The 26,905-nt window shown below is 39.5% G+C and overlaps 1 protein-coding gene across 1 annotated transcript in view; it reads left to right on the top strand.

Annotated features, from left to right (window-relative positions):
• Positions 1-26,905, top strand: part of pex14 (peroxisomal biogenesis factor 14) — a 194,602-nt gene that overhangs the window by 125,912 nt on the left and 41,785 nt on the right. The window contains exons 5-6 of the mRNA XM_078557755.1: positions 8,038-8,123; positions 20,301-20,403. Coding sequence (XP_078413881.1) covers positions 8,038-8,123; positions 20,301-20,403 — 189 coding nt within the window. The remainder of the gene's footprint in view (positions 1-8,037; positions 8,124-20,300; positions 20,404-26,905) is intronic.

Below are 26,905 nucleotides of genomic sequence, written 5' to 3'. Positions count from 1 at the left end.
TTGGCATGTGATTATTTACTAGCTGTTGTGCACAGCTTGTCGATACAAGTTTTTTTTTAACCTAAAGCATAAGAAGAGTCCTGAATTAAATTTCATGAGAAAATGCTGGTGCAAGATATTCGCCTTTCGAAACCAATTGTGACTTTTTAAAATTAGTATGAGTTAGGAATATTTGTAAACAGACTAATTATAATAATTTCCCAGTCGTTTCCATGGGGTGTGTGTCTTTTTGGTCATGCCAATCTATTCGATTAAATGGACACAATTATTTCTAAGCAAATTTGCTTTCGGTTTTTCAGAATATCTTGTTGCAGATTTTTTGCCTCCTCCCACCCACTGAGGTTAGCTACTCCTGTCAAGCCTCAGGATCACTGAGATTTCCTGTCCTGAACCACTCGTGTAGAATGGGGGCAATTCCAGTACAAACCCGTCAACTGGCAGGTTTAGGGTCAGGAAATTTGGGTGTGGCTGCAGGCCTGTCTGATCAGAATCTTCTGACTGTTGATGGAAAAGTAGCCAGAAGGTTCCAATGGAGTTGAATATCTGCGGAGTGGGATGGAGGTGGGTGTCATTTTCTTTATTCTTTCATGGGCTGTGTGTTGCTGGCAAAGCCAGCATTTGTTGCCCATCCCTAATTGTCCTTGAACTGAGTGGCTTGCTGAGCCATTGGAGAAGGAAGTTAAGAGTCGACCACATTGGTATGGGTCTGGAGTCACATGTAGGCCAGACTGGATAAGGACGGCAGATTTCCTTCCCTGAAGGGCATTGCTGAATGGGTTGACGATAGTTGTTAAGGTCATTATTACTGAGACTGGCTTTCAATTCCAGATTTACTAATTGAATTGAAATTCCATCAGCTGCTGTGGAGGGATTTGAACCCATGTCCCCAGAGCATTCGATTGGACCTCTGGATTACTAGTCCAGTGACATTATCACTATGCTGCTGTCTCCTCACATGGGGAGAAGGAAGGTGATAGCATCATTTTTGTCAGTGAACTTGCCTTGGGTGCTTAACAAGTGAGCAGTGTGGGAAATAAAGCAGAATGCTGGATATGCCTATTGCCACCTCCTTATGCCTCTGCTGTACACCAACTGCAGCTGAAGGCTAATATCCACTCCTCCTAGCAGAGTCCTACATTACACGGGCAGAGACCAAACAATCTGGATATCCCTCCTTTTTTTCCTGACCCTTATGCATTGGCAACTGGGCAGCCCCAGAGACATAGATCAGAAAAACTTAATCCAAGTTTTTGAAAGGACTGTATATTGGACAAGGCCAAATTTCAGTGCTGCACATAGATCCCTACCTTTCCTTCAAAAGTTCTGTCTTTTTACTATAATAGCTGGACTCTTTTGGCGAGCCATCTAAATGAAGATAAGGTGAATGGTTGAGAAGGTAAAACCAGGTTTCCTTTCTGCTCCCAATGTTCAATGGAAAAGAAAAAAAGTGCTAAGAGGGCTTTGGATAATTATGCTGCTGACCCAGTCTGTTAGGGCAAAATACCTCCAAAATGAGCTAAAGAGGGAGAGCAAATTAACTTCATAGGATGAAGCACAGGAAAAAATAAAATCCATCATCTAGTAATAGCACAGAACTATGTGCAGGAGACTTTAATTTTCCTCCTCCGGTTGTTAATATAAAATGTAAGTTGTGAAGAAGCGTTTTATACTGATGAGTGTGCTACTTGTTTTTTCTGACAAAATTTGGAGAGGCATGTGGTTTGAAATGGCTCTTGTGAATGAAAGCTTAGACCACTGGAGAGTTTTCTGTTTAGTTATTTGGATTAGATTTTAAAATCTTCTGTAGTAATGGTTTATCAATTGATCATTTGCTAATCAATGAATTAACTGACTCAGTAACTGCAGCCTGGTAACAGAAGTGGTAAGAGTATTGGGCTCCCAATAAGAGTGTCTTTTAAGAAATGCCTTCATTCACATTCAAACTTCTACCCAGCAAGATGGATCAATAGCAACAGAAAATTTCATGTTAAAGAAATCAGCCGAGTGATCTATCTCACTTTATAAATCATGCCTCCTGACAACTGTGCTGATGAAGCTGTGAAGAAACCCAGACTATCCCAAGATTTAAGTATTGGTAGGGGGTGGGGTGACCAGATCAGGCACAAGAGGTAGAAAGTAAGAGTGTAAAAATTAATAAAATTTCAACAGTGACGTAAATCTGTTGATTTGTGTAGTAGCCTAGCCATTACAGAAAGGATACAAAGTACAGTTTGTGCATTTGATTTGATTGTTTGGTTTACGATCTGCAAAACATTAATATCAAGCAGGCATTTCAGTAGCAATTCTATTTAATTTTAGTAACTCAACAATTGATATGGGATAAAAACAACCTCGGAGCAGTGGCCTGTTTAGTGTGCAACACACTGAATGCATACTAAATTAGGAATTGGTACGAATTCTTCAATTTAATATATCTTAAAATCCGATTAATCACTTGTGATGTGTAGAACATTTGATTCAAATTTAGCCAATTCGAATAGCCCTGCAAATTAAAAAACCTAAATTTAGGCTATTAAATTTTGGTATCAAAATGACCATGGAGTAAGATTTTGTAACTACTTTGGAACCTGCTTTTGTGTGAATATGACTTTATAACTTGGAGTTTTCAGAGTCTCAAGGCATGATCTTTATGATTATGAATATTTATGATTTTTTTTCCTGTAAGCTGCAGATTCTAATCAAGAAAGTAGTTATATTATGATAATCATAAAACATAATTAACGTAATAGCCCACTGTTGGAGGTTGCTTGCGGTGCTATGTTAACCCCTGGAGAACTTTCTACTACAATAAAACACATACAGTGGGGTTAAAATACTCCAGTTGATCATAGAATGTTGCAAATGAACAAATGCTCTGTTCTTTCACCCTTTTCTCTAATTTGCTTTGTGTTACTAATTAGAAACCTACAGAAAATAATTTTGGCAGTTTTAGAGTAGAAACCTCTTAACAGAACACCTCCCATGGTGAGCAAAACAGTCTATCCAGTTATTCTTATTAAAGAAGGCCTATTAAAAAGTATATGTGCCAGTTTTGATTGGCAGTAATAGATTCTGCAACTGTCCAATATGTAAATTCATTATTCTATCAGTAACAGTAGGTTTACGTCAATGATAAAAGGGGTATACATAACCCATTGTGTCAATTGTATGGTGACACCCCCCACCCCCAGTAGGTTATGCAAAATCTTTTGTTATCAATCATGCTTGTCCTTCATCTGGTCATGAAAACCAATCGGTTTCATTTCAAAGGTCTGAAAGGGTTGTACTACTTGGTTAAATGCATGCAAATTAAACTGATTGTTGTTTTTTAAAAAATCTTAATGACTTTGAATCCAGAACTGAATCAGTAGTTCATCCTATAAAGCAACAATCCTATTCTAGGCTGTTTCTTTAAAACAGGGATTTCTTATTGAAATCTGTGTAGGATTTATACATGAGTATGTATTTAACAACCTGGTCATGATCTGGCATTGACTCTTAACAGACATATGTGCACTAGTAGAGTCTCTGGTTGTTTACATACTTTATCAACTCTGGTTGATGTGATACTTTAAACTAGGAATATTTCATAGAATATTTTGCAAGGCTCCACAGAGTATTTGAATTAAATGCAAAAATATTTTTTTCCGGTATTGGAACACAGGAGATGTAGAGTATTGGAACCCTCCATGTTGAACAGCTAAAGTAATTCTGTTCTGAATGGAATTCAGGCACAGGTGGCTTCCTTCGTAGTGGGTGGCCAAATTACTGATGCAGGCTGTCCAGGGTAATGGCAGAGCAGCATGCTGAAGGACTTGATTCCCATTACAAATCTATTTGTGCTCTGGCTGACTTAACAAGAAACCATTTTTCTCCCCATAGGGGAGTAAACTAGGCCAACAGTGCCAGTGAATCTATAGGGAACCACTTGAGTAATTCCCCAGTAGACCTTAGGGAACGAAGGATAGGACTCAGGCAGGGCAGGGAAAAGTGCTGGAAGAGGAGGAGGATGGTGATGACCTACCCAAGGATAGTTTGCTCAGTCAAAGTTCCACACTTATGGACTGTTTAATGTGCAAATGGCTCAGAATCTCATTGTACTCATAGCTAAAGCCCCAGATCTGGGATTCAGGTCCTTCAAACCTTGAATAAACTGCAAGAAGAAACTTTTAAGCCCGTTTTCCTGTGGGCTGTTATCACAGGTGTTTGGGATGACATGATTTATCAGGATCAATTTCAAGGGTAGCCCAAGTCCTGAGTGCACAGGGTCCACTAGTTAAACCCAGGGTGAGATCTTTGACAAAAGACATCCATCTATGGCTCTGGGCAAACTCCGTTGTAAAGTATGCCTGATGAAAGCACAAAGTAATGTGTGATTGTCTAAATATAAAAGTATGACAAGGATTGTTACTTTCAGATCTCTGATTCACAAAAAGACTGATTTACATTAAAATAAAATCTATTTATTTTCAATTTGTAAAATGACTTTTGTTCTTAGATGAGAAACTTCACACTGCTTTTACATTGTTGTAGCACAACAATCCATTTTCAATCTGAAGAAGAGTCACACAGACTCAAAACATTAACCGTCTTTCTCTCCACAGATGCTGTTAGACCTGCTGAGTTTTTCCAGCGTTTTCTGTTTTTGTTTCAGATCTCCAGCATCTGCAGTGTTTTGCTTTTAATCCATTTTCAATAATTGATCCAATTTTAATTTGTGCATTAAAAATATCTCACTGTTTTAGCCCAGATATTCAGCAGATTCCATCTCTTTGCAGTAAAATCAACAGCAAAATCACATGTGAAAGCAATGTTGCTTTATGAACAGTGAAACATTTGAGCAGTATCTGAAACTGTCTGATCTGATAGACCTGGAAATGGTCTTCACTGGATTGAGCCTGAAAATATAGTCGCAACTCACCAGTGACAACATCCTCTGTTTAGACTGAGTTACTAAATTATTTAAAATGGCGTTAAATAATTTTTAATCTGGGCTTCATTGAACTGTTAACCCATGTAATAATAATCCCCAAACTAGCTATATGTTTGTTCAGGAATTAACTATATTTAACAGTGTGGTTTTGTATTCAGCCATGTCTTTGAATGTTTTTGCACTGTGTTTCTCCCATTAATGTTTAGATGCCAGTGTGTCTAGTTGAATGTGTGGCAATATAAAATTGAATTTATAATGAAATGTAAATGCGGTGTTATTTTATGATTTAATGTGACTGAATCAGATGACTTCTAATCCTGCTCTGATAGTTTAACCTGTAAGATCATAAGAAATAGGAGCAGAAGTAGATCATTCGGCCCATTGAGCCTGCTCCACTATTGAATAAGATCATGGCTGATCTGGTTATGGTCTTAACTCCACTTGCCTGCCTGCCCATCATAACCCTTGACTCCTTTGTATATCAAAAATCTGTCCAGTTCAGCCTTAAATATATTCAATGACCCAGCATCTAGTACTCTCTGGGGAAGAGAATTCCAAAGATTAATGACCCCTGAGTGAAGAAGCTCCCTCTCATCTTTGTCTTAAATAGGAGACCCCTTATTTTTAAATTGTGTCTCCTAGTTCTAGATTTCCCCACAAGGGGAAACATCCTCTCAGAATCTACCCTGTCAAGCTCTCTCAGGATCTTATGTTTCAATAAGATCACCTCTCATTCTTCTAAACTCCAATGAGTATAGGCCCTACCTGCTCCACCTATCCTCATGATACAACTCCATGATCCCAGGAATCAGCTTGATGAACCTTCTGAACTGCTTGTAAAGTAAGTATATCCCACCTTCGTAAGAATACCAAAACTGTAAACGGTACTCCATATGTGGCTTAGTACAGTTATAGCAAGACTTCCCTACTTTTGTACTCCATCCTCCTTGCAAGAAAGGCCAGCATTCCATTTGCCTTCCTAATTACTTGCTGTATCTGCATGCTAACTTCTTGTGATTCATGCAAAAGGACACCCAGGTCCCTCTGCACTTCAGCATTCTGTAGCCTCCCTCCATTTAAATAATATTCTGTTCTTCTAATCTTCCTGCCAAAGTGGGCAATCTTGCATTTTCCCACATCATGTTCCATACACCAAATTTTTGCTCATTCACTTAGCCTATCTATATCCCTTTGTAGATTCTTTTGTATCCTCCTCACAACTTACTTTCCTACCTATCTTTGTATCATCAGAAAATTTGGCTACAGTATCATCTGAATATCTCATTTGGATCACTGCCCTTTTCTTTGTCCTTGGCTATACAGCACCTATGTTCTTACTTGCACCAAGCCCCATCCACCCATCACTCCTGTGCTCACTGACCTGCGTTGGCTCCCTGATTAGGCAATTTTAAAATTTTCATCCTTGCTTTCAAATCCCTCCATGGTCTTGCCCCTTCCTATCTCTGTAATTCCCTGCAGCCCCATAACTCTTGGATATATTGGCACTCATCTAATTCTGGCCTCTTGAGCATCCCAGATTTTATTTGTTCCACTACTGGTGACCATGCCTTTAGCTGCCAAGATAATAAACTCTGGAATTTCCTCCCTAACCTCTTTACCTCTCTTTCCTTCTTTAAGGCACTCCTTAAAATCTACCTCTTTGACCAAGCTTTTGATCATCTGCCCTAATATCTCCATATGTGGCTTGGTGTCATTTTGTTTTATAACTCATCCTTGGAATGTTTTATCACGTTAATAGTGCTATATTAATGTTGTACCCGCTATGTTCTAACCTTTTTCTTCACAGTGGCTGACATAAAGCTTCAAATGCTGAGGCATTAAAGAAGGGAAAATTCCATCCATATGAGGCCCAAATCACAAAAATAGATAATAAGGCTCTGGAAATAGTCATTTGGTAATAGAGAGCTTCAGTATTGCTGAAAAAATGAGATGCTGTTGAAGTTTTCCATTTTGCACTCATGAGGACAGTTGGCAAGAATACTGCTAGTACGGGGAACAACAATTTATACTGCATACTAGTAGTTCAGTTAGTATCAACGAAACAAAAGCTTGGTGGACAGCCATTCCCTGTTCCATTGCCCATGGCAATGCCTTGACCAATCAGAGTTGACCTGCCTAATTTGAATTTAAACAAAAGCTTGGAAGTTAACTGTTCCCTGGTGCATTCTCAATGGTAAGGCCTCTAACTATCAGAGTCCACTTGCTAACCAATCAGCACCCTCTTCTCATGCAGTACAAATTGTTGTTCCCTTTACTATTGGCATTCTTGCAAACTATCCTGATGAGTGCAGGATGAAAAGCTTTGACAGCATGTCCCTTTTTTCAGCAATGCTCTAGAAATAGTGAAGTATTGTGAACATACCTATCAATGTACTATTTTTGTATTAAATGAACTGTGTTGAGTTAAATCTGCAGCCCTGCTGTATTTACTGTAACTTCAACCATCCTCGTTAAGTTTATGTTGGGGTTTTTGGAATGAAACTAAGGGACCTGTGATGCATATTAGCTATTGTATTTCTTCAAAATCATCAGAAATGCCACTTTTTCTATTTCTACGGGAGAATGCAAATTTACCAAATAGTCCCAGGTGTTCCAATATGTTTTTTCCTTTGATAAATCAGATTTCATCCAATTTTAATCCAGAACCCAGTAGCCACAAAAGCCTGTTCTAATGTTGTGCGTTCACACTTGTGCGTGCAAATATATTGGCACTTTCACCGTCCAAATGAACAGAATTAAATTGTTTGATTTTCATAGGCCAGGCAGCACATGGACAATTTGAGCTTATCCACATTTCTACTATTAAAATTTTACATAGGCCATACATCTGGTTTGTCTCAAAGTATGACTGCCCCAATTAAAGTGCGCAAAATGCCGAAACAAACTCAAATTCAGTCTAAATGAAAACTGTATTTATTCATAAAGTATTCTTGCTCTGAAATGGGAGATGGTGCTGTGCAAAAAGGTTAAGATTTCAAAAAATGAATTGGATATCATTGTGTGCAAGTAGCATTTTAAGGTCAAGTTTGCCTTTGTTTTTACTGTATCAACTGCTTATTGCCCTTTATGTTAATATCTTTTAGGTCCTCCTAGTTCCAGGTGGCGGGAATATGGCGCTTTGGCAATTATCATGGCTGGGATTGCATTTGGCTTTCACCAACTATACAAGGTACAGTTGTAGTTCTCCTCTACACAATTATCAGAAAGACTTTCAAATTTAAAATAAAATGCTGTTCCTTGTCACTGGGATTTCAATATAGCATAATATATCCTTGGTCTCATTGCGCTAACACAATATTTACAGAGTCTGCTGAGGTAAGGAAAACTTTAACTTCATTGGAACATCTCTTACTGTGGCTTCCTTACCATGAGGCCTATAAGAGAGAGCAAGATCATGAGACATTGCATCATTTCCTGTGATGATGTATTCTGTCTCATTAGCATATCACAGTTAGGATTAACTCTTATACTACACATAAAGGGTGTTTTATATCATGTCGAGTTGAACCGTGAAATATACAAACTTTAAAACTGCAATTATATATTTTGCCTCTGCACGTGGCAAGTGGTGTCTAAAGAGCACTTTGAGCTGTATAGTTTCTAAGAAGAATACTATTGGTTACAATTCTGTTGTGAATGATGGCCATGTTGGAGGTGATTAATTAAGGCTGCATTTGCATTAGGTCAGTAGCATCAGTGTGAAGTTAGGACTTGACTTAATTTGGAAGTGTATGGGAGTTCCCTGCTAGGGAATTTCATTCTACGTTGCGCCAGAGTGGAGTTGAATCCTGACTCTGGTTTCATGCCATAATTATAGTGTAGGTTCTTGTTACTCTTGTAGTGTGAATGCAGCCTGACTGTAATGCGAAAGAAGGATATTGGTTTAATTGTAGATTTTTATCCCTTGTAGTACTTGGATATGAAAGAAACTAAAAGAAAACATATATGACAACACTTGGTAGCCAGCTTCTATGACAGTACTTCTTGCAACTTCCTTGTGCAGCTTACATGTTTTAGTTCATTTATTCACGACAGCTGACATCCTAATGTTAATATAAACCACATCAGCTGTTGAGCTGTGTACTAACTGGCTGGGTTTGTTTTCAGCTAAGAAAGGAATGTGTACCTTGCTGATCAAAGTAGACAAGCAACGCAGAAGTACAAGCTATCAAATTTTTCATGATCCAATTTGTACTTTTAATTCTCCAGTATTTCAAAATAGGCTTTCATTGAGCAGAATAAAACTAGGTTCTCCTGACAAGATCAAGCCAGAGATGCCTTTTTCTCAGTTTTAATTATTTGTGTTTACCAAACTCTAAGTAACCTAACAGCACAGTATTCCTAATTATTTAGTAAATTATTGTAATCGCAATACGACTGGGAAAAGAAATATGAATGCATTTTGGAACCCAACGTTCCTAAAATTGAAACATCCAACCAATAGCAGCACTGCACAAGGAGTACTTCTACTATTGGCTCATATTTAGCTCCTATTTACTTACATAATTATATTGAATGTTTCAGTTTATGCTTCGTTGGCATTGGGGTCCTCAAACTGTATTGTGTGCTTTTTTTCCCAGCTTTGTCTCAAATTCCAACATGAAAATGCACTGGAATGTTCATTATTAAATCATTGTGTTTGATTGTCAGTTATTTTAATTAGATGCTTTGGGGGTCTTAACCAGGAATTCCATATTTTCAGCCTGGATGTCTCACCAACTCAGAACTTTGAAATAGTCAGGGGCAAAAATATTATAATAATGTTGTAAGTTTGCTCAAGTATTGTTTTCTCTCTTTATCTCTCTGTCATTTTTGTTGTTCTTAATTTTCGCATTTTTTTTTGCCTTCTATTTTAGCCTTTTCCCCTATCTCACTTTCTCTGTTTCCTGTCTCTTGTTATAACTCTTTCTAGTCTTCTCTCCAGTTCTCTCATTTTCCCTTTTTTAGTTTCTCTGTTATCCGTCTCATTTTTGCCAATTTTTCATTAATGTTTTTGCAGGCACATTGTCCTGACATTCCTTCAATTTTGTTCTCATTTTCTTTTTTTTCTAATTATGACTTTTTCCCTCATAAAGCTTTGCGCACATGTTTGATACAGTTTTTGTGCCTTAATTTTCATTCTCGTTGTCATCATCTCTTGCCCGACTGTCCAGTTCCCCTGACCCGCCCTGTATCTCTCTCGCATCTTTTCACTCCTGGGTCTTGTGTATGTGTGTTCCTCTCCCCCCACTGTCCCTCTCCCTCTCCAACCCCACTTTCTCCTACTCTCTCCCCTCCCCCTCCCCTCCCCTGCCCTCCCCCTCCCCTGCCCTCCCCTTCCCTCCCCCTCCCCTTCCCCCCTCCCCTGCTCTCCCCCCTCCCCCTCCCCTTCCCCTTTTTTGCCTTCCCCTGCCCTCTCTCCCCCCTCCCCCTCCCCTTCCCCTCTTTCGCCTTCCCCAGGCCTCCCCCTCCCCGACCCCCTTCCCTCCCCTTCCCTCCCCCTTCCCTCCCCCTCCCCCTCCCCTTCCCTCCCCCTCCCTCACCTTCCCTCCCCTTCCCCTTCCCTCCCTTTCCCCCCCCCTTCCCCTTCCCTCCCCTTCCACTCCCCTCCCCTGCCCTCCCCCTCCCCCTCCCCTGCCCTTCCCCTGCCCTCCCCTGCCCCCCTCCCCGGCCCTCCCCCTCCCGTGCCCTCCCCCTCCCTTGCCCTTCCCCTCCCCTCCCCCTCCCCTTCCCTCCCCCTCGCCTTCCCCTGCCCTCCCCCTCCCCTGCCCCTCCCCCTGCCATCTTCCCTCCCCCTCCCCTCCCCTTCCCTCCCCCTCCCCCTCCCCTGCCCTCCCCCTCCCTCTCTCCCCCTCCCCTTCCCCTCTTTCGCCTTCCTCATCCCCCTCCCTCCTCCCCCTCCCCTCTCCCTCCCCCCCCTCCCCGCTCCTTCCTCTCCTCCCCTCTCCCTCCTCCCCTCCCCTCTCCCTCCTCCCCCTCTCTCCCCCCTTTCCCCCACTTCTTTGCCCCCCCCTTTTTCCCCCCCCTCACCTCCTCCCCCCCTCTCTGTGTTTGCCAATGTTCTTTTATAATTGACAAAAGACATAGACATTCATCCTAGATAACTAGGTCAGATTAGCATCTGAGTTCCACAGCTAAAAGCAAAAGTGTTCCAACCTGTTGCACGAACCAGTCCCCATATTGCCATATTTTGAAAACTAAAGTATTTATTGAGATTTATACCACTCCCTCAGTAAAAATGTGATAGGTACTTGAGGTTGTTAATTCTGATATGACATTCTGAATGTCATCTATTTGGTATTGTTAGGCATGTGCAGTAGCTAGAACAGTTTCACAAAAAGGCAAATACAATGTCACAAAAAATGAAGTGCCAAATCAGACTAATCAGCCTGCCAGCATGATTAGCATCAATGTCATCGGTCTACAATTGCAGCTACAGTAGACTGTATGTGTTTTCTGTACGTCAGATGAGCAATTTCTGTTCGCCATTTTCTACACCCAGCTGATGACAGCAGAAAGCACGGTTGGGGGTTCAGAAGAAGCCTTTCAGGCATAGCCTCAAATAACGTTGTAAGGAACGTGACCTTTATCCAGAAACTTGGGGAGGATGCTAGAGGATCAGAGGTAAAGTTTCATGGATGACCTGAAATAAACGCTTAAGAAATGTGACACAAATCAAGAAACCTGGGAAAATTTAGCCCAAAGATTGCAGCATCTAGAAACCTCATAGGATGTGTGCCACTACATGCTTCAAAGCCAAGTATTAACTTGCTAAAAGTGTTGTGATAGAAAAGTCAACTAGAAACAGCTGGCAAGTAGGCAATCGTAGACATGCAACACAAGTGGTTGTTAATGTACACTGTGTAATGATACTTGGAACCATTCTAGTAAACTCTGTTGACTGTGACACTTTCTGGTGCTTTTGTGTCAAGAGTCACCTTTGTTTCAAAGTGCCTTGTGTTATTGTAGGCAGTCCAGGTACAAAGCTGTATTCATTCACTTGGAACTGCTTAAAACTTTTTCTAACGATTTATTGTGTAACTTGTGCTGTTTGATACTAGATTGTTTTTGAGTAGCTTTGTTATCCATTTCTGGAGTCACTTCAATTTTTATTTTGGTTGCAGTCGAGTAGTACAACAAACATCCTTGCCTTGTGACAGCATGCCCTTCATGACTGCATTAGGTATAATTGGAAACAAAGGAATCCAGCAAGACTTTTTTTTAAAGCTGATTAAGCAAAAAAACAATTATTTTAAGATGTTCAGCCACTTGCTATACTGACCTGTTTTCTCCCCACTGTATTGAATGCCAAGCTTGATGCTCATTTAACCCCTCTTTTTGAGAAAAAAAATAATCCAGCTTTACTTCATAGTAAAGGGCATCAGATAATAAAGTCCATAAGAAAACAATAGATTGCACATTCTTATTATATAATGAATATTTAGGGATTATTTTCTGGTTTTCTTTTTTTAACGCATATGGCGGTTGAGTACAATTGACTGATGTTGCATTGGGACATGCAAAAATATATTGTGTCCAAAGACCTAACTGCATTATTCTTTGTCAATAAATGAACTAAGAGAGGGCCCCAAAGAAGCTGGTGACTGGGATTTTCTATTTCACTGCTTGGAGCGCAGACTTGGAGTTCATATCATAAAATTCTGTATCCTCACTCCATGAATTTCCAGAATTAATGGTTGTAAATTCATGTGTTGAGGGGTTGCAGAATTCCTGATATGCACTCCTAGCCTGCACCAAGAGTATGATGCAAAAAGTTCCAGTATTTTATGTCCTGTAATACATCTAAGCAGATGTTTACATGTAGCCTGATTTTACGTAAGCAGAGTTCAGGTGGTCTTAACTTTTGCACTGGTTTAGAGTTGCCATTAAATGTATCAAGTGCACACCAAATTAAATTGCAGCTAATTGGATTTCACTGTTTACTTTTGAAGTTGGTTGCTTCAGATGTCACTTTATTTGTACATTGCCACATGGAAACTATGAATGCACTTTGTGTCACATTTTCCTCATGGCACTGTTCGAGCTCGGAATGAGCAATGTCAAAATAGCCCTGCTCGTACAAAAAATACTCATCAGATTGTAAATATAGCCATTTCACACTCTCCAGTTGTTTTCATTAATGCTAGCTTAGCATCTTTCACATGAAGTAGAACAGTTGTAGGATTTTGTAAAATGACCAATGATCACATTGCCCATACTTAAAACACAAAGTTCCATAACAACCATAACAGATTGTTGATCATCAAATAGATGATTATAATGAAGAGAGTGATCGTAAATTATTAGGGTCTATTACTGAATCCCCAATTTAATTAACTCAATGCCAAAATGCAACAAAAGGGACCAGTAAAATATTAAATGTTGCCCTCCTGCCAACACTGATGCTCCCCATGCTGCCTTTGTGTAGAATTAGTTAGTTGAAACGAAAAAAGGCTATTTTCTGATTACTGCACTTGGTGGGGGATGTTCTTCCACGGAATGCTTTTTTTTTGGAGGTGGGGCAGAATCAGAAGCCTGTATAGTCACTGTTCCAATAGGCTACTTTTGCTTTTATTGGTTTGTTGCAGAGGTTTGCATTCAATTCTTGTGTAAATGCGGATGTTTTTCATTCCTGTTGTTATTATGACTTTGTACTGGACTGACAGCACAGCTATATCTCTCTTGTTGTTTGGTTACAAGGCTATCCTTCGGTCTTCGTTTTGAATATTAAGCATTTTTGTATTTATGATCTGTGAACCTGAAGGCATCACAAGGTAACTGGTAATTGGAAAGCAGGCTGTTGCTCTGTGAAAAGCTTCTCATTCACCATGATTCCAATGAGTTTGGTTGGTGTTGAGGTCTGGAGAGTTAAGGTTTTGCTGAATTACACAGAGATCTGGCAAAATTGCTATAATATCAAATGAAGCAACTAGTTCTTCACCTGGGACTTCAGAAATATAAGATGTGTATCTGAACTATTGGCTTTTCCATGATTAAATGATTGCAGAATTTTAGGATTTTATCCTTCTCTACAACTTGATAGGTTGCAATTTAAGCTCATTTTAGAATGCTAAAGGTATAATACATGCATTTTGCTTCTAATCTCTCCCACAAAGTTTCTATTTAGCTGACTAGAGCCTTTGGGTTACTGTGTGCATCGCCTGTTGTCAGAATGTAGCCTGCTGTTACCCTACTTCCATGAAATTAAAACTGTTCCAATGTGGAAATTATTTCAGGTACAAGTCAAGGGATTGTCTGCCAGTCTTATTAATGTCTCAGACACTGAATCCCGTAACTTTGGTTTCCCTTGGATTGTAATCTTTACATTCTGTACGCCTGTTGTGTGACAATGTTGCTTTGTCATTACTGTTGTACATGAGCTATGTAGATTTATTTTTAACTGGTTAAATATGAAAGAAAAATAAACTTTAAAGCAGCATGAGACATTACTTACCAATGCGCATGTGGGCTATGAAGGCATCGAGAAACTACTTAATAAAGCTGATGTTCTTAATGGCTGAATATAAACTGCAAGATTAACGAATTGCCTACCAACATCCACTGTATTCCTATTAACTGAAACAAGTAATTTTTGCATTATTCAATATTTTTCAACTTTAGACACTGCTTAAATGACACCCTGTGCTGGATTTTACCAGTCCTCTAGGATTGGGCTGGGGGTTGGGGGCCCGCAAAGTGGCAAAGGAAGGTGAGGTGGATTGCCTATCGTCATATCACCTTAAAATTAGTGTCAAATGTTGTTTGATAATGCTCCTGGACAGTGCCTTGGGATTTTCTGCGATGTGAAAACACTCTATAAATGCAAGTTGCTTTTGTTGTTGTGAGGTAAGCATTTGTTTGATCATTAGGTATTGGAACCTCTCAAACTATATAGCTGGAAAAAAATCATACCCTACTTCTATGTAAGTAATGTCTACTTTAAACCCCAGAGGAAAAGCAATGAAGGATGCTGCCACAAATAACGACAAATGGTTCTGAGGGTCTAAACAAAAATAAAGGATTTTTATACGTTCTTGGTTCTGCTACGAGCTGTTTCGCTGCAGTGGGCCCATTGATTAAGTTACGTTAAGAGTTACTTAACCTGAATTCAAAATGTTTTATTGCAGCTTATATCATAATCAGCTTTACGCTGCATTATAATGAGAAAATTTGTTCTGGATGTTTCTCCATAGAAACAAAGTATGGAAAGCAAATAATAAAATTTAAAAGTGCCATTAATAGTTTGTTGCAGATGCTTCCACTTCAAGATGATCTGCTTCATTTGATCTGATAGCCTGAATTTCAAACCAAGTAAAAATAGAAGCTACATGTGCTGCAGCTTTACACTTTTTCATGTGTGGAAACATGTACTTGAAAGGGTGCAGAATTATGTTCCTGATGCACCCAGTGCCATCAGGAAAGATCCCAGACTAGAATGCGTGGATAGTGATGACCTCAACCAAGAGCCTCCCTTGTTGCATCAGTGTAACATCTAAATGTCCATAAGATTCCCGTGATGTTGGTATCTTGGGAGCATCCCATTCTGCCCTGCTTTAATCATACCTGCTTTTGGCACTCTATATGTAAACCGTAAGTAAAATAACTAAAACCAATTTAAAAACCTGACAGAAATTAGTGGGTGAGATTAGCAGACATTTGGTTTCCAGTGAAATGCGACTAATGTCCTTCAGTGGTTAGGGTGCTTGGTGCAGAGCAAAAATGTCTTACTGAATAAGTTCTAATTATATGAACCACCTGCCCCTCAGCTGTGCCTGTTAGTGTGTTTCCCTGTTGCTCTTATGCTCAACATTGTGTCCTGGCAACCTAATGTATCATATTCTGTATACTGCTCTTTGACCTCCTCATTCAGTGGGCATCAAGCCTCTATCCAGGCAACTGACATACCTTTGTGATGCACCTATTGCTCTTCACTCCTTGCTCTCACGGCAAGAGTCAGGGAATGCTAATGGGAAGTATACGTATTCTAGCCTTCCTTGCGGTGTGAAACTAGCCTGATCCCTCCAATGAGAAAAGACTCCTGCGGGTAATTGTTCAGGCATGGAGTGGAAGTTAAGTGAGTGACAAAGAGGGAAGGACCCTTGTTCATCCAGTCCTCAGTGGAAAAGGTTGTGAGGGCAGAAAATTGAAACAGACCGTACAATTTGATGCATTTCAGGACAGAGAAGGAACTGATGATTAAAATGAGGAAGAGGTAAGCTTAGTTGGTTTAAGCCCAAAGAAATAGATATGGGCCTAACGGCCTTTTTCTAAATTATTTTTTGAAATAATCATGTAAGCAACAGCACCATTGTCATTATCTGTTATTTTCCCAATGCTCTGATTATTCAAAAGATACTTGCAGGTCCTCTGTTATGCAACAAACCAAAGTCACTGTAACAGGGAGCCATGATTCAATCAGGAAGAGGATTAAAACTAGCAGTTTATTGGGTTTCTTCCACTCATTACTCGCTGTGGTTTGTTAGGGATTGGATAATTATTTTCCAGTGCTTACAAAATTAGTGCACCCTCAACAGTACCCCATCAGTGTTCACTCATCCAACCAGAACAGCTTCCCTACTACAAGAATGTAATTATGTTCCATCTTGTTGAGAGACTGGCAATTTGTGTTGAATTATGGTTGGTGATGTTTGTAAACTTGTGCCCAATGTGGTCCTTTATTAATATTGTGTGCAACCATTTCACATGGAGCATTTTCAACTCCCATCAGTTGTGCTGAATTCAAACCCAAGATCAGGATGGCAAAGGCTAATATGAAAATCCATTGTTGTGCTTAAACTGTTTATCTACCAATCTTCTGTTATATACAGCTTACTGAACACTGACTAATGTAACATTAATCTTAGGAATAAGGAGAAAGCAGTTTGGTGAAATTGGCAAATTCCCCTTACTAAAATTGCAAAGGAGAAACAAAACATGGACAAAAGCCAATAGCGCAGGACAGCTCCAAGTTGAAGACAGTAAAGGAAAAGACTAAGTAAATCCGGTAGTAGTGATTTAGGTTAATTGGTGCAAAATTCTAAATTGGTGAAAAGTGGAAACCCATTTGAGGTGTAAGCAGGTAATGAGGGCAAGAACATCGCAAGACTAGAAGACTGACAATGGGGCAGTCAAAGAGATTTTACCTGTTGGATTTGGAAGGTATATGAAGGAATTATCTTTGAAAAAATGTTAAAAGATTTTCATTTTTCCTACAAAGGCGATGATGGATAACAAGGATTAGTGGTTTAGACATGGAAATGTGAGAGGACTGGAGGTTTGCTAATGGCATGAATGTGAACCTTAAGTTACCAAATGACTGTTTTCCCCTCACTGAATTATTGAGTATCTTAATTTGCTGTGGACAAACTGTGAGAAATTACCATTTTTCAGATGATTGAAGAATTTATAAGGACTTTGCAGAAAGTAGTTCTTTAAATATTTAGCCTCAATGCTGATTCTCATTTTGTGAAAGAAGATTGACTGAGCTCCCATGATGTAGTTTGTAAATGGTACGGAGCTTGATTTGGGTGCTTAGATATTGGATTGGGGCTGTGTTTAATCTGGCCTGCCCATTAAAAGGCATTGTTCAGCAATGTCCCTGAAGGTTTATCCCAAGGCTAACTGATCAAGAAATATTATAGATTGACATGTGCTTGTAACTCCTAGATTTTAACACTTATTACTTAGTGTGATGTATGACAGATGTACACACCAGACATAAGAGTTTTTAATACAGGCTAGTGGATGTCCTGTGGTTTTACTCATTGAGAATTAACTTTGTTTTATAATAATAGGAGTATTACACCATGTAGTGCAAATAGTTTATCAGGGCCACTGATTTACAGTGATTGGATACGTCAAATTCCATTTTTATTGACTGGTATCCTGAGATTTTTACTGGCGTTTTGAAGACCCAATTCACTGACTTTGTTCATTCTTCCATAAAAACTGCAAACCAGTGGCCTTGATTATTATTATTTATCCCTCTACCTGTGTTATTTGATTTTTTTTTTGCCATTTTAAAGCTATAGCAAGATGGTGCAGGGGCCATGTTTGAGGTAGATGGTGCTTAGCAGCAGTTGTGGGGTAGGGTGGTGTTCGTGGCTTTGATAGCACCAAGGGAAGAGTGTCGTACAATTTGCTAAAACTATGGTGGGATCTTGAGGTTTGGCAGCATGGGGTTGCGTGAGAGATCATAGGTTTAGCAGCACAGGAAGAGGGTTTTCATCTTAACTTCATCATCCAAGTTGCATTAAAATCATTTTCAGAAGCACATTAACCGAAATGCTGCTATATGCAAATGTGCAATTTGGCTTTCCACTAATAACTTGTTTTGGTATTAAAGATTAAAGCAATTTCAGGTGTGTGGTGACCAGATAATTTGCTTTAGTAAGGCAGGGATAAATATTGGCAAGGACAGGTGCACAAACAGCACTCTTCTGTTTGAAATGGTCTTGCCCCTTTTATCCTCAATCTCTCTCCTATAGACACACAGACATTCTGTTACTTTTTTAAAAAAAACTCTGCTAGTTTCATTTGAGATTTGTCCTATAACTTCAAGTAATTGCATACAGTACATGTGTAGTGCGAGATCTACCATTGCAGAAAAATATCAAGAACGAGCTGGGTTTTTAAGATAAGCTCAGATTTTCAAATTAAAAACAACAATGAAAGCACTAAAACATAGAAGAATGCTAAGTTATTGTGAAATATGACATTTTTAATGGTATTATTCAAGCATTCTTTTTACTCTAGTTGGTTGGGTGGGGTGAAGGTGGGGAATGTTAGGAAATTTTTTTTGGAGAAGTGGTTTGAGCAATTTGATCAGCTCACCTCTCTCTGCTAAGGAATGTGCACATCACCAAATTACAATTGCTCAATCTGATTCAATGTTAATGAATTTGCTTCCCAGCCAACTTGCAGGAAGAAATTCTGTTGAGCTCAGCCAATTTAGCTGGAAGAATTTGAATATCAGTCAATTCATTCTGCAAGAATTTGAATATAAGAAACTTGCACCCAAGAAAGAGAAAGATCTTGCCTTTCACAGTCCCAGGACTTCCCAATGCACTTTACAGCCAATTAAGTACTTTTTGAAACATAGTTAATGTTGTAATGTTGGGAAAGACGGCAACCAGTTTCCACAGAGCAGGTCCCACACACAGCAGTGAGAAAATAAATACTAGATTGCTTTGGAATAACCAGTTGATCTGTTTTAGTGATGTTGATTAAAGGATAAACATTGTACCAGACACCAGGAGAAACTCCCCTGTTGTTGTTCAGATAGTACCACCAATCTTTTACACTCACCTGATAGGGAAGACAGGGTTTAATGTCTTGTCCTAAAGATGGCACATCCAACAGTGCAGCACTTCCTCAGTAATGCACTGAAGTGTTGGTCTGGATTATGTGCTCAGGTCTCTGGAGTTGGGATTAAGTCCATGAGCTCTGACTCAGAAGCGCTGCCTTTCCTGAAACGTCGCAACGAAGTGCAACAAAACTGTGCACACTGATTTTATAATAGATTATAGACAGATATGTAGGTAGTCAAAGTCGTGTGCAACGTGGAAAGCTTTGCATTGTGGCAAGAACTCATATGTATTGCAGGTTTAACTTGACACGATAGAGGTGTACAGCACTGAAGGAGGCCCAATGTGTCTGTGCTGGAGCAATCCAAATAATCCGTTGCCCTACTCTCTTTCCTGGCCTTGTATCTTCCTCTGCTGTAACAGATCTGATTTTGGAAGCATATAAGTTCTGAGACAGAGTGCTAACTCAGTGTGGAACAAAGAGGGAAGACATGACGTAGTCTTTCCCATGAAATCTTGTTGCATGCAGCACCAAACTGTAATAGAAACTTTTCTTTGTAAGGGAAGGTGGTGATGATGAGAAGTTATGAAGTAAATGAGCGAGAATTTACCAAATCGGTTAAATGGTGTATTTCAGTCCTTTTGTTTAAGTTGCTTATGGGATATGGGTGTCCCTGGCAAGGCCAGCATTTATTTCCCACCCTTAATTGCCCTCGAGAAGGTGGTGATGAGCCACCTTGAACTTTTGCAGCCCATGTGGTGTAGGTATACCCACAATGCTGTTAAAGAGACAGCATTCCAGGATTTGACCCAGCGACATTGAAAGAATGGCGATATACTTCCACTGTCGGTGACTTGGAGGGGAACTTGCAGGTGGTGGTGTTCCCATGTGCCTGCTGCCCTTGACCTTCTAGCTGGTAGAGGAGTTTAGAAGGTGCTGTTGTAGGAGCAGTGCATCTTGTAGATGGTATACACGCAGCCAGTGTGCTGATGCTGAAGGAAGTGAATGCACTAAATATTTCCTTTGTTAATCTCTTTTGAGTTTTTTTTTGTTCTTCCAGAGATATATTCTGCCTCTTCTAGTGGCCAGCAAAGAAGATAAGAAGCATCTGCAGAGAATTGAGTCGGGTGTTACTGAACTAAGTGGGACCATAACACAGACAGGTGAAGATTAATGCTTTCATAAATTTACTGTTAAATTTCCTGTTTTTAATTCTGTAAGGGGAATTCAGTTTTCTGGAATGCAAATCTTCCGTAATTAAAAGATGAAGCTTCTGTAATTTTTCTTTCCTATGAAACTGCTTGTTTACTGTCAGCGGTTTCAATTATATTTTAATGAAAAGCTTTTGACCCTAACATCTTAATGAGATTTGACAACCTGAATTGTGTGTCTCTCCTATGCAATACGTGCTCATAACTGGTGTTATTCTTGAAATAACCAAATTATGATGCATATGTAAGCCTTAATGTGAGGTTCTTATCTCCAAGAATACTCTATTTCACAATAAACTTTTTTTAAGGAGCATGAACTTTAGTTTTGAGAGCTGTTGGAAATGATTGTATAACTGGAATTGCCCTTGGTATCAAATGAACAAGTTTGTCCAGAAAATCAAATGTGTCGATATATTCAGTTTTTTTTTACATGTTTAGCATCCTAAACAGTTGGGAATGGGGAATTGTTCTTGCCAATTAGCTTTCCAGATTGGATTGGTGAGCGTAAAAACAAAGCAGCTCCCCGGTCTGCACTGAACATTGCTTTGTTTATCAGTACAATGTTGAGCCAAAAATAGATTTCTTGAGTTTTTCCAGCTACGTTTGAAGGCTTGTGTAGCTTTTTGCTAAGAATTAACCTTAGCCTTGGTGTATTTTAAATCATCTTGCTTGAAACGTGGGTAGAGCAAAAAACTTGATATTTGCTTGATATGAGTGTTTTATTTTGGGTTTTTTAAAGCAATTGTGCTGCACAAGTTGTAAGCCTTCCTCCCTGCATATGGCAAGTTGACTGTCCCTTGGTAAATAACTTTTGATTTCCTTCTTTATGTACAGGCCATATGGAAGTCTAAGATATAGATGTTTTAATATTGAGGGCAAACATTTTATGGAGTTAGAACTATCTAATTAATTGACCAGAGTTTTAAAATGACTTTACCTAAACTGGCCACTGTTCTTCAAGGAACTGTAATGATAGCTTTGATCAAGTGTATTGTTTTCATAGTTTCATGAGAATTGTCTTTGAAACTATAACTTCTCACTTGACCAGTCTCTTTGGTTTCAATGAGAAGTAGCTTTTTTTTTATTCATGGGATGTGTTCAACACTGGGCCATCATTCAGAGGGCATTTTTAGGAGTCAACCACATTGCTGTGGATCTGGAGTCACATGTAAGCTATTCCAGGTAAGAATGGCAGATTTCCTTCCCTAAAGGACATTAGTGAACCAGATGGGATTTTACAACAATCAGCAATGTTTTCATGGTCATCATTAGACTTTTAATTCCAGATTTTTATTGAATTCACATTTCGCCATTTGCCATGGTGAGATTCGAACCCAGGTCCCAGAGCATTACGCTGGGTCTCTGGAGTCAGTGGTCCAGTGACAATACCACAATGCCACTGCCTCCCGATTGTTGTAGCAAACCCAATGTTTTAACAAATAGAGGACTTGGGAACTTCTTGGTTTTCTTAGTAACTTTTTCTTGGTAACTTCTTGGTTTTCCTTCCTATTCTTCAGTTGTTCTTGTTTGAGTACCAGATCTAAGGGCACTGACAAAAGCTGCCTGATATTTTGCCCGAATGGCTATTCTTCATGTGGCCTGGCAGTGTGTCAGCAGGTCATTTGACTTCGGAGGGAAGAACAACTAAGCCCAATCCTGTTCTCATCTGATTGTAAAATCGTTCAGCAAACCTTACCAGGAGTGAGAACCCCAGATAACTTTTATTGTTTCCCCCTTCCCTAGTGCACAGACCACAGAAGGCAACTGCATTTTTGGGCAGAATGACCTGTTTCTGTGCTGTATATCTGTGTTCCTTGCACTATTGAAATGTTCTAATGTAGCTGAACAAAGGCAATATTTATGTCTAATGATGTTGCCTGCATTTATGGAAGTGCTAAGAGTACAAAAAATATTTTCAGGAGCTTGTTGATGAGTTATCTAATGCTTTCCCTTAAAAAAATGCTGGGAAACTGTCAAAGTGGAAAGGGTTTATATCTGTGGAAATTGTGACCAAGTGTTGTATTGATAAAAACAAAAAACTACTGCGGATGCTGGAAATCCAAAACAAAAACAGAATTACCTGGAAAAACTCAGCAGGTCTGGCAGCATCGGTGGAGAAGAAAAGAGTCGACGTTTCGGGTCCACATGACCCTTCAACAGAACTGAAGTATAGTTAGGAGAGGGGTGAAATATAAGCTGGTTTAAGGTGGGGGGCGGGGGGAGAGAAGTTGAGGGTGGGGTGGTTGTAGGGACAAGCAAGCAGTGATAGGAGCAGATAATCAAAAGATGTCACAGACAAAAGGATCAAAGAGGTGTTGAAGGTGGTGATATTATCTAAGAAAAGTGCTAATTAAGAATGGATGGCAGGACACTCAAGGTACAGCTCTAGTGAGGGTGGGGTGGAAAGATTGACAAGGTATTAGTTGTAGATTTAAAAATAATTGTATTGATACGCCACCTCGGTTCACTTCAAAATGGCAAACAATCAGTTATGATATGGTTACTCTTCAAGACTGCATTGGCAAATAAAAATGTGCTAGAGGTAATGGAAACCAAAGCGGAAAGCCTGATTGCTAGTCTCTGTGGAGAGAGGAGAGACCATTCTTGAGTCAGTCACAGATATATGGAGATTATGAGAATGGCAGAGTGAAACTAGATTATTTCTAACCTGAAATCAAACACAAGTAACTTGAAATTGAGTTCCGCCTAATGCCAAATTGCTTATTTTTCTTATTTTTCATGGTACAGGAAGCGACAGGGAATAGATATATAGCACTAGAAAGATATATTGTTTGTTTCCTTTATCTCTAAGACAATTTGCAATTTTACAATCAGTCTTGTCTCACTAAAGTGCTTTCATAGTTTGCCTTTCGTAAATACAGGAGAAAACATGTGGCAGCCCAGTATCCAGTAGACACAAGAGACCTATGTTCACATCCCTTGGGTGACACTTGTTTAACTAGATATTGGGTAGTAAAAATGTACTCAAGATCACAAGATAACTATGGATGAAGGGAAGGCCATTCAACTCACCTTGTCTCATATATCCAAAGAGATCTTGACATAAGGTCACAGTAATTTCTAGTTGCATTTGTCTCCACTATCTGAAAGTTTATTCCAGATGTTGAGGACCCTGTGTACCAGGAAGAATTTACTGTGATTTGTTGAAAGTATCAACTTATATTTCTCCTAGGTCTACTCTCATGGGACTGAGAGGTAATAGAGTCCGAACATATCTTGTGCAATCCCATGAAATTTGTAATGGTTAATTTTATTCATGTACATTCTTGCGTATTTGAGAAAGGATATCAATTGTGTTAAACTGGTGGTTTTCAGATACTTTGTGCTAGTTAGAAGTTATAGAGCACTGCAAGTTACAACTGATTAGCATAGAGCATGAATGAATAAACTAATTCAATGTCCAATCACTAACAGATAAACTGAGATAAGTTTTTTGACAATGAAACTCAAATAGAGCAATTAATTGTATTGATTTCCAAAATGCTGGGCAGGGGGTGGGGGTAAAGAAAAATGTAGCTTCATTTATATAGTAACATCAGTTAAACTCCTGAGGGCCAGTTGGTGAAGGAGGAGATCAGAAGTCAGTCTTTACTGTTATGAACCTGGACCAAATCCCAAATGTTTGGTGAGATCCAGTTAGGGACCAGTAATTTTTTATTTAAAGTAGACAAAGTTTGATATTCAAGACACTAGCTAAGAAAATAAAGCCACAAGATTCTACGGGTTTTGAACAAACAAAATTAAACTTTACTATACAAGGTCAGAAAGATAAAAGCAATTTACAATATCTATCTTATACTCCAATCGTCAGGGTTAATATGAGGTATGGGTGAATTAACAGACAAACTGTGGTCAAACACACCACACTGCACACTAAATGGCAAATGCAACCAAGACAGAGTCCATAGATTTCTCAACAAACCACCCGGACGTCAGTAAACTCTGAGTCCGCCAATCTCTTTGAAACTCTGTTTCTCACGAGGGATTCCAGTCTTCACATTCAAACATCTCATCTTGGAATTCTCTCCAAAAGTCACTCCAACTTGGACAGCCTCAACAACTGCCCAGCTCACAGGCTTTCATTCTCGCCTCCCAAGACTCCATTCCCCTGCATTCCAGAGTCAGCATTCAAGCACCAAATCACAAGCGCGACTTCGGATCTTCAACCACGCCCAGCAGAATATTACTTCTCCAAAGGAGTACCTTTGCCCTAAGAGCCGCTACATGAAGTCACCAACCTTCTGCTGCCTTCTTAGATCTTCAGGGCTTCTCCCGAGCCTTCTTCAATCACCAAGGGCTTCTCCTGAACCCTTACCACTTAAAGTCTGCTAACTTTAGCCCTTCTTCTGCTTGGGACCGCTTTCTCTGCTGCTCTTTCTTCTTAACTGGAACCTCTCCCTGTCCCCTCCCTTTGGGGCTTCCTTTGGAACCTTGCCCTGTCCTTGCCCTTGTGCCCTGTCCTTGCCCTTGTCCCCTGTCAGGGATTCCTCTCAACCATGGTGCTCTTCTGCTGGCTACGTGATTTGGGTTTTCGCGCCATTTCTTTTTTCCTATTTTTATGCAGGCGCACTGCTGCCAGAATGGCTGATCCCTTTAACTGTCGGATTGCATGTGCACTGCCCATTCCCAGCCCATGCATGCGTGAAATTCCCGAGGCCTGTCGAGATTTGGAGTTCCAGGCCCCCCCCCTCAACAAAAAGGTAAGTTGATCTAATCAGATTACTGAGTTCTAGATTTATGCATCAAATGAAACATTGCAAATGGATAAAAGCAAAATACTGTGGATGCTGGAAATCTGAAATAAAAACAAAAAAATGCTGGAAAAACTCAGGTTTTGCAGCATCTGTGGAGAAAGAAACAGGAGTTAACATTTTGAGTCCGTAAGACTCTTCTTCAGAGCTCTGAAGAGTCATACGGACTCGAAATGTTAACTCTGTTTCTCTCTCCACAGATGCTGCGAAACCTGAGTTTTTCCAGCATTATTTGATTTTATTACAAATGGATAACTTATAACTTTACAACCTACCACCAGTATCAATAAATGTCACTCTATGTGTGTTCAAGTAATTGTCTGTTGAACTGAATTGCCTGTATATGCTTGATTTATACAATTAACAATCACATTCTTTGCAAAATCTATTTTGTTTGGAACCAGGTGAAGAAGGTATATTTGCATAGTTTCTCAAATAATCAGTTACTGTATTTTGCCTGTGCGTGAGTGAAAGGATTAGTTTGTTTGAATACAAGTAGAAAGAGTGCTATAGTGGCCCTTATTTTTTTAAATTTAGAGATCAAACTGAAGAAACAAGCTCTATTTTGAGGTAAAACAAGAAGCAGTGTTTAGGTAAAAACTGGGAGATTGTGGAGGTGGGGGATGAAGACTGAAGGGTGGATTCACTGTTTGTTAAAGGAGCTTCACAGCTTAGAGATCCTCAGAGAGAATAAGCTGGAGACAGTAAAACGAGTTTTTACATGAACATATAGAGGATGTATGGAGGCGAGTGGCGTGTAAAATGGCATATTTAAAACTTAGGCACAGCAAGAGGAACGTTCAGAGGATCAGTGACTATTGTGGTATCAAGTGCATCTGTCGGCCACATATTTGGTTCAGTTGTTTGATGCTTAGCTGGGCCTTGAGGTATATTGTACCTTGGAAGGTAGTGACAGTCCAAGATGTGCATTGGGTAACTGTACAGTAACAGTATTCACCTAACCCCTTAGCTGAAAGACTCTGCATAAGTTGAATAAACTTAATAGAATTGAGAAAGAAGTGCAAAAATGTAAGATTTGATGTGATATTGTCCTTATTTAAGTAACTTTTTAAAACCCTATTTTTTTAAATCTCTGTTAATATTAGTTCCTATCCTTCCCAGAGTGCTATTACCAATGAGAGTGACAAACTCTTAAGATTTGTAATTCACACCCATTTCCAGTCCATTTTGCACACTCCCCCAGCAGGATGTGGAGCTAATAGGATCCTAATGGAATCTCAACAGAATTAGATCACCTCATCAGCAGGGTTCAGTTAGAAAATGGTGAACACAACACTGTAGAACTAGATTCAGATCATTGGATTGTTGGTGCCAAATTCAATTTAAGCTTATGAGCGAATAAAGAAAACCTGTGCAGATTTGAGAAATATCAGGGCAAATCAGTGTAATCTGATCATCTCACTAGAGAAGAGGCAAAAAATTGAAACATTGATATGCAGCCCTAATGGCTGAAAACTGAGTTTGAGATGTATCTCTAGTTTGATATATTAACAAGGGCAGTATAGGAATTGCTGAATAAATCCTGGAACACCGTAAAATATTTAAACCATGCTCTTTAATTACCGATTTATAGAATGCCAAATGAATCGAATAAAACTTAACTACAATTAAAAATGGTGCAAATGTACCTAATAGCTGACACTTCCAGATCAGTAAACATA

Source organism: Cetorhinus maximus, chromosome 15 (genome assembly GCF_964194155.1).
Source record: "Cetorhinus maximus chromosome 15, sCetMax3.hap1.1, whole genome shotgun sequence".
NCBI lineage: Eukaryota > Metazoa > Chordata > Chondrichthyes > Lamniformes > Cetorhinidae > Cetorhinus > Cetorhinus maximus.
The sequence above is the reverse complement of the archived record's forward strand: the minus strand, read 5'-3'. Positions and strand labels throughout refer to the sequence as shown.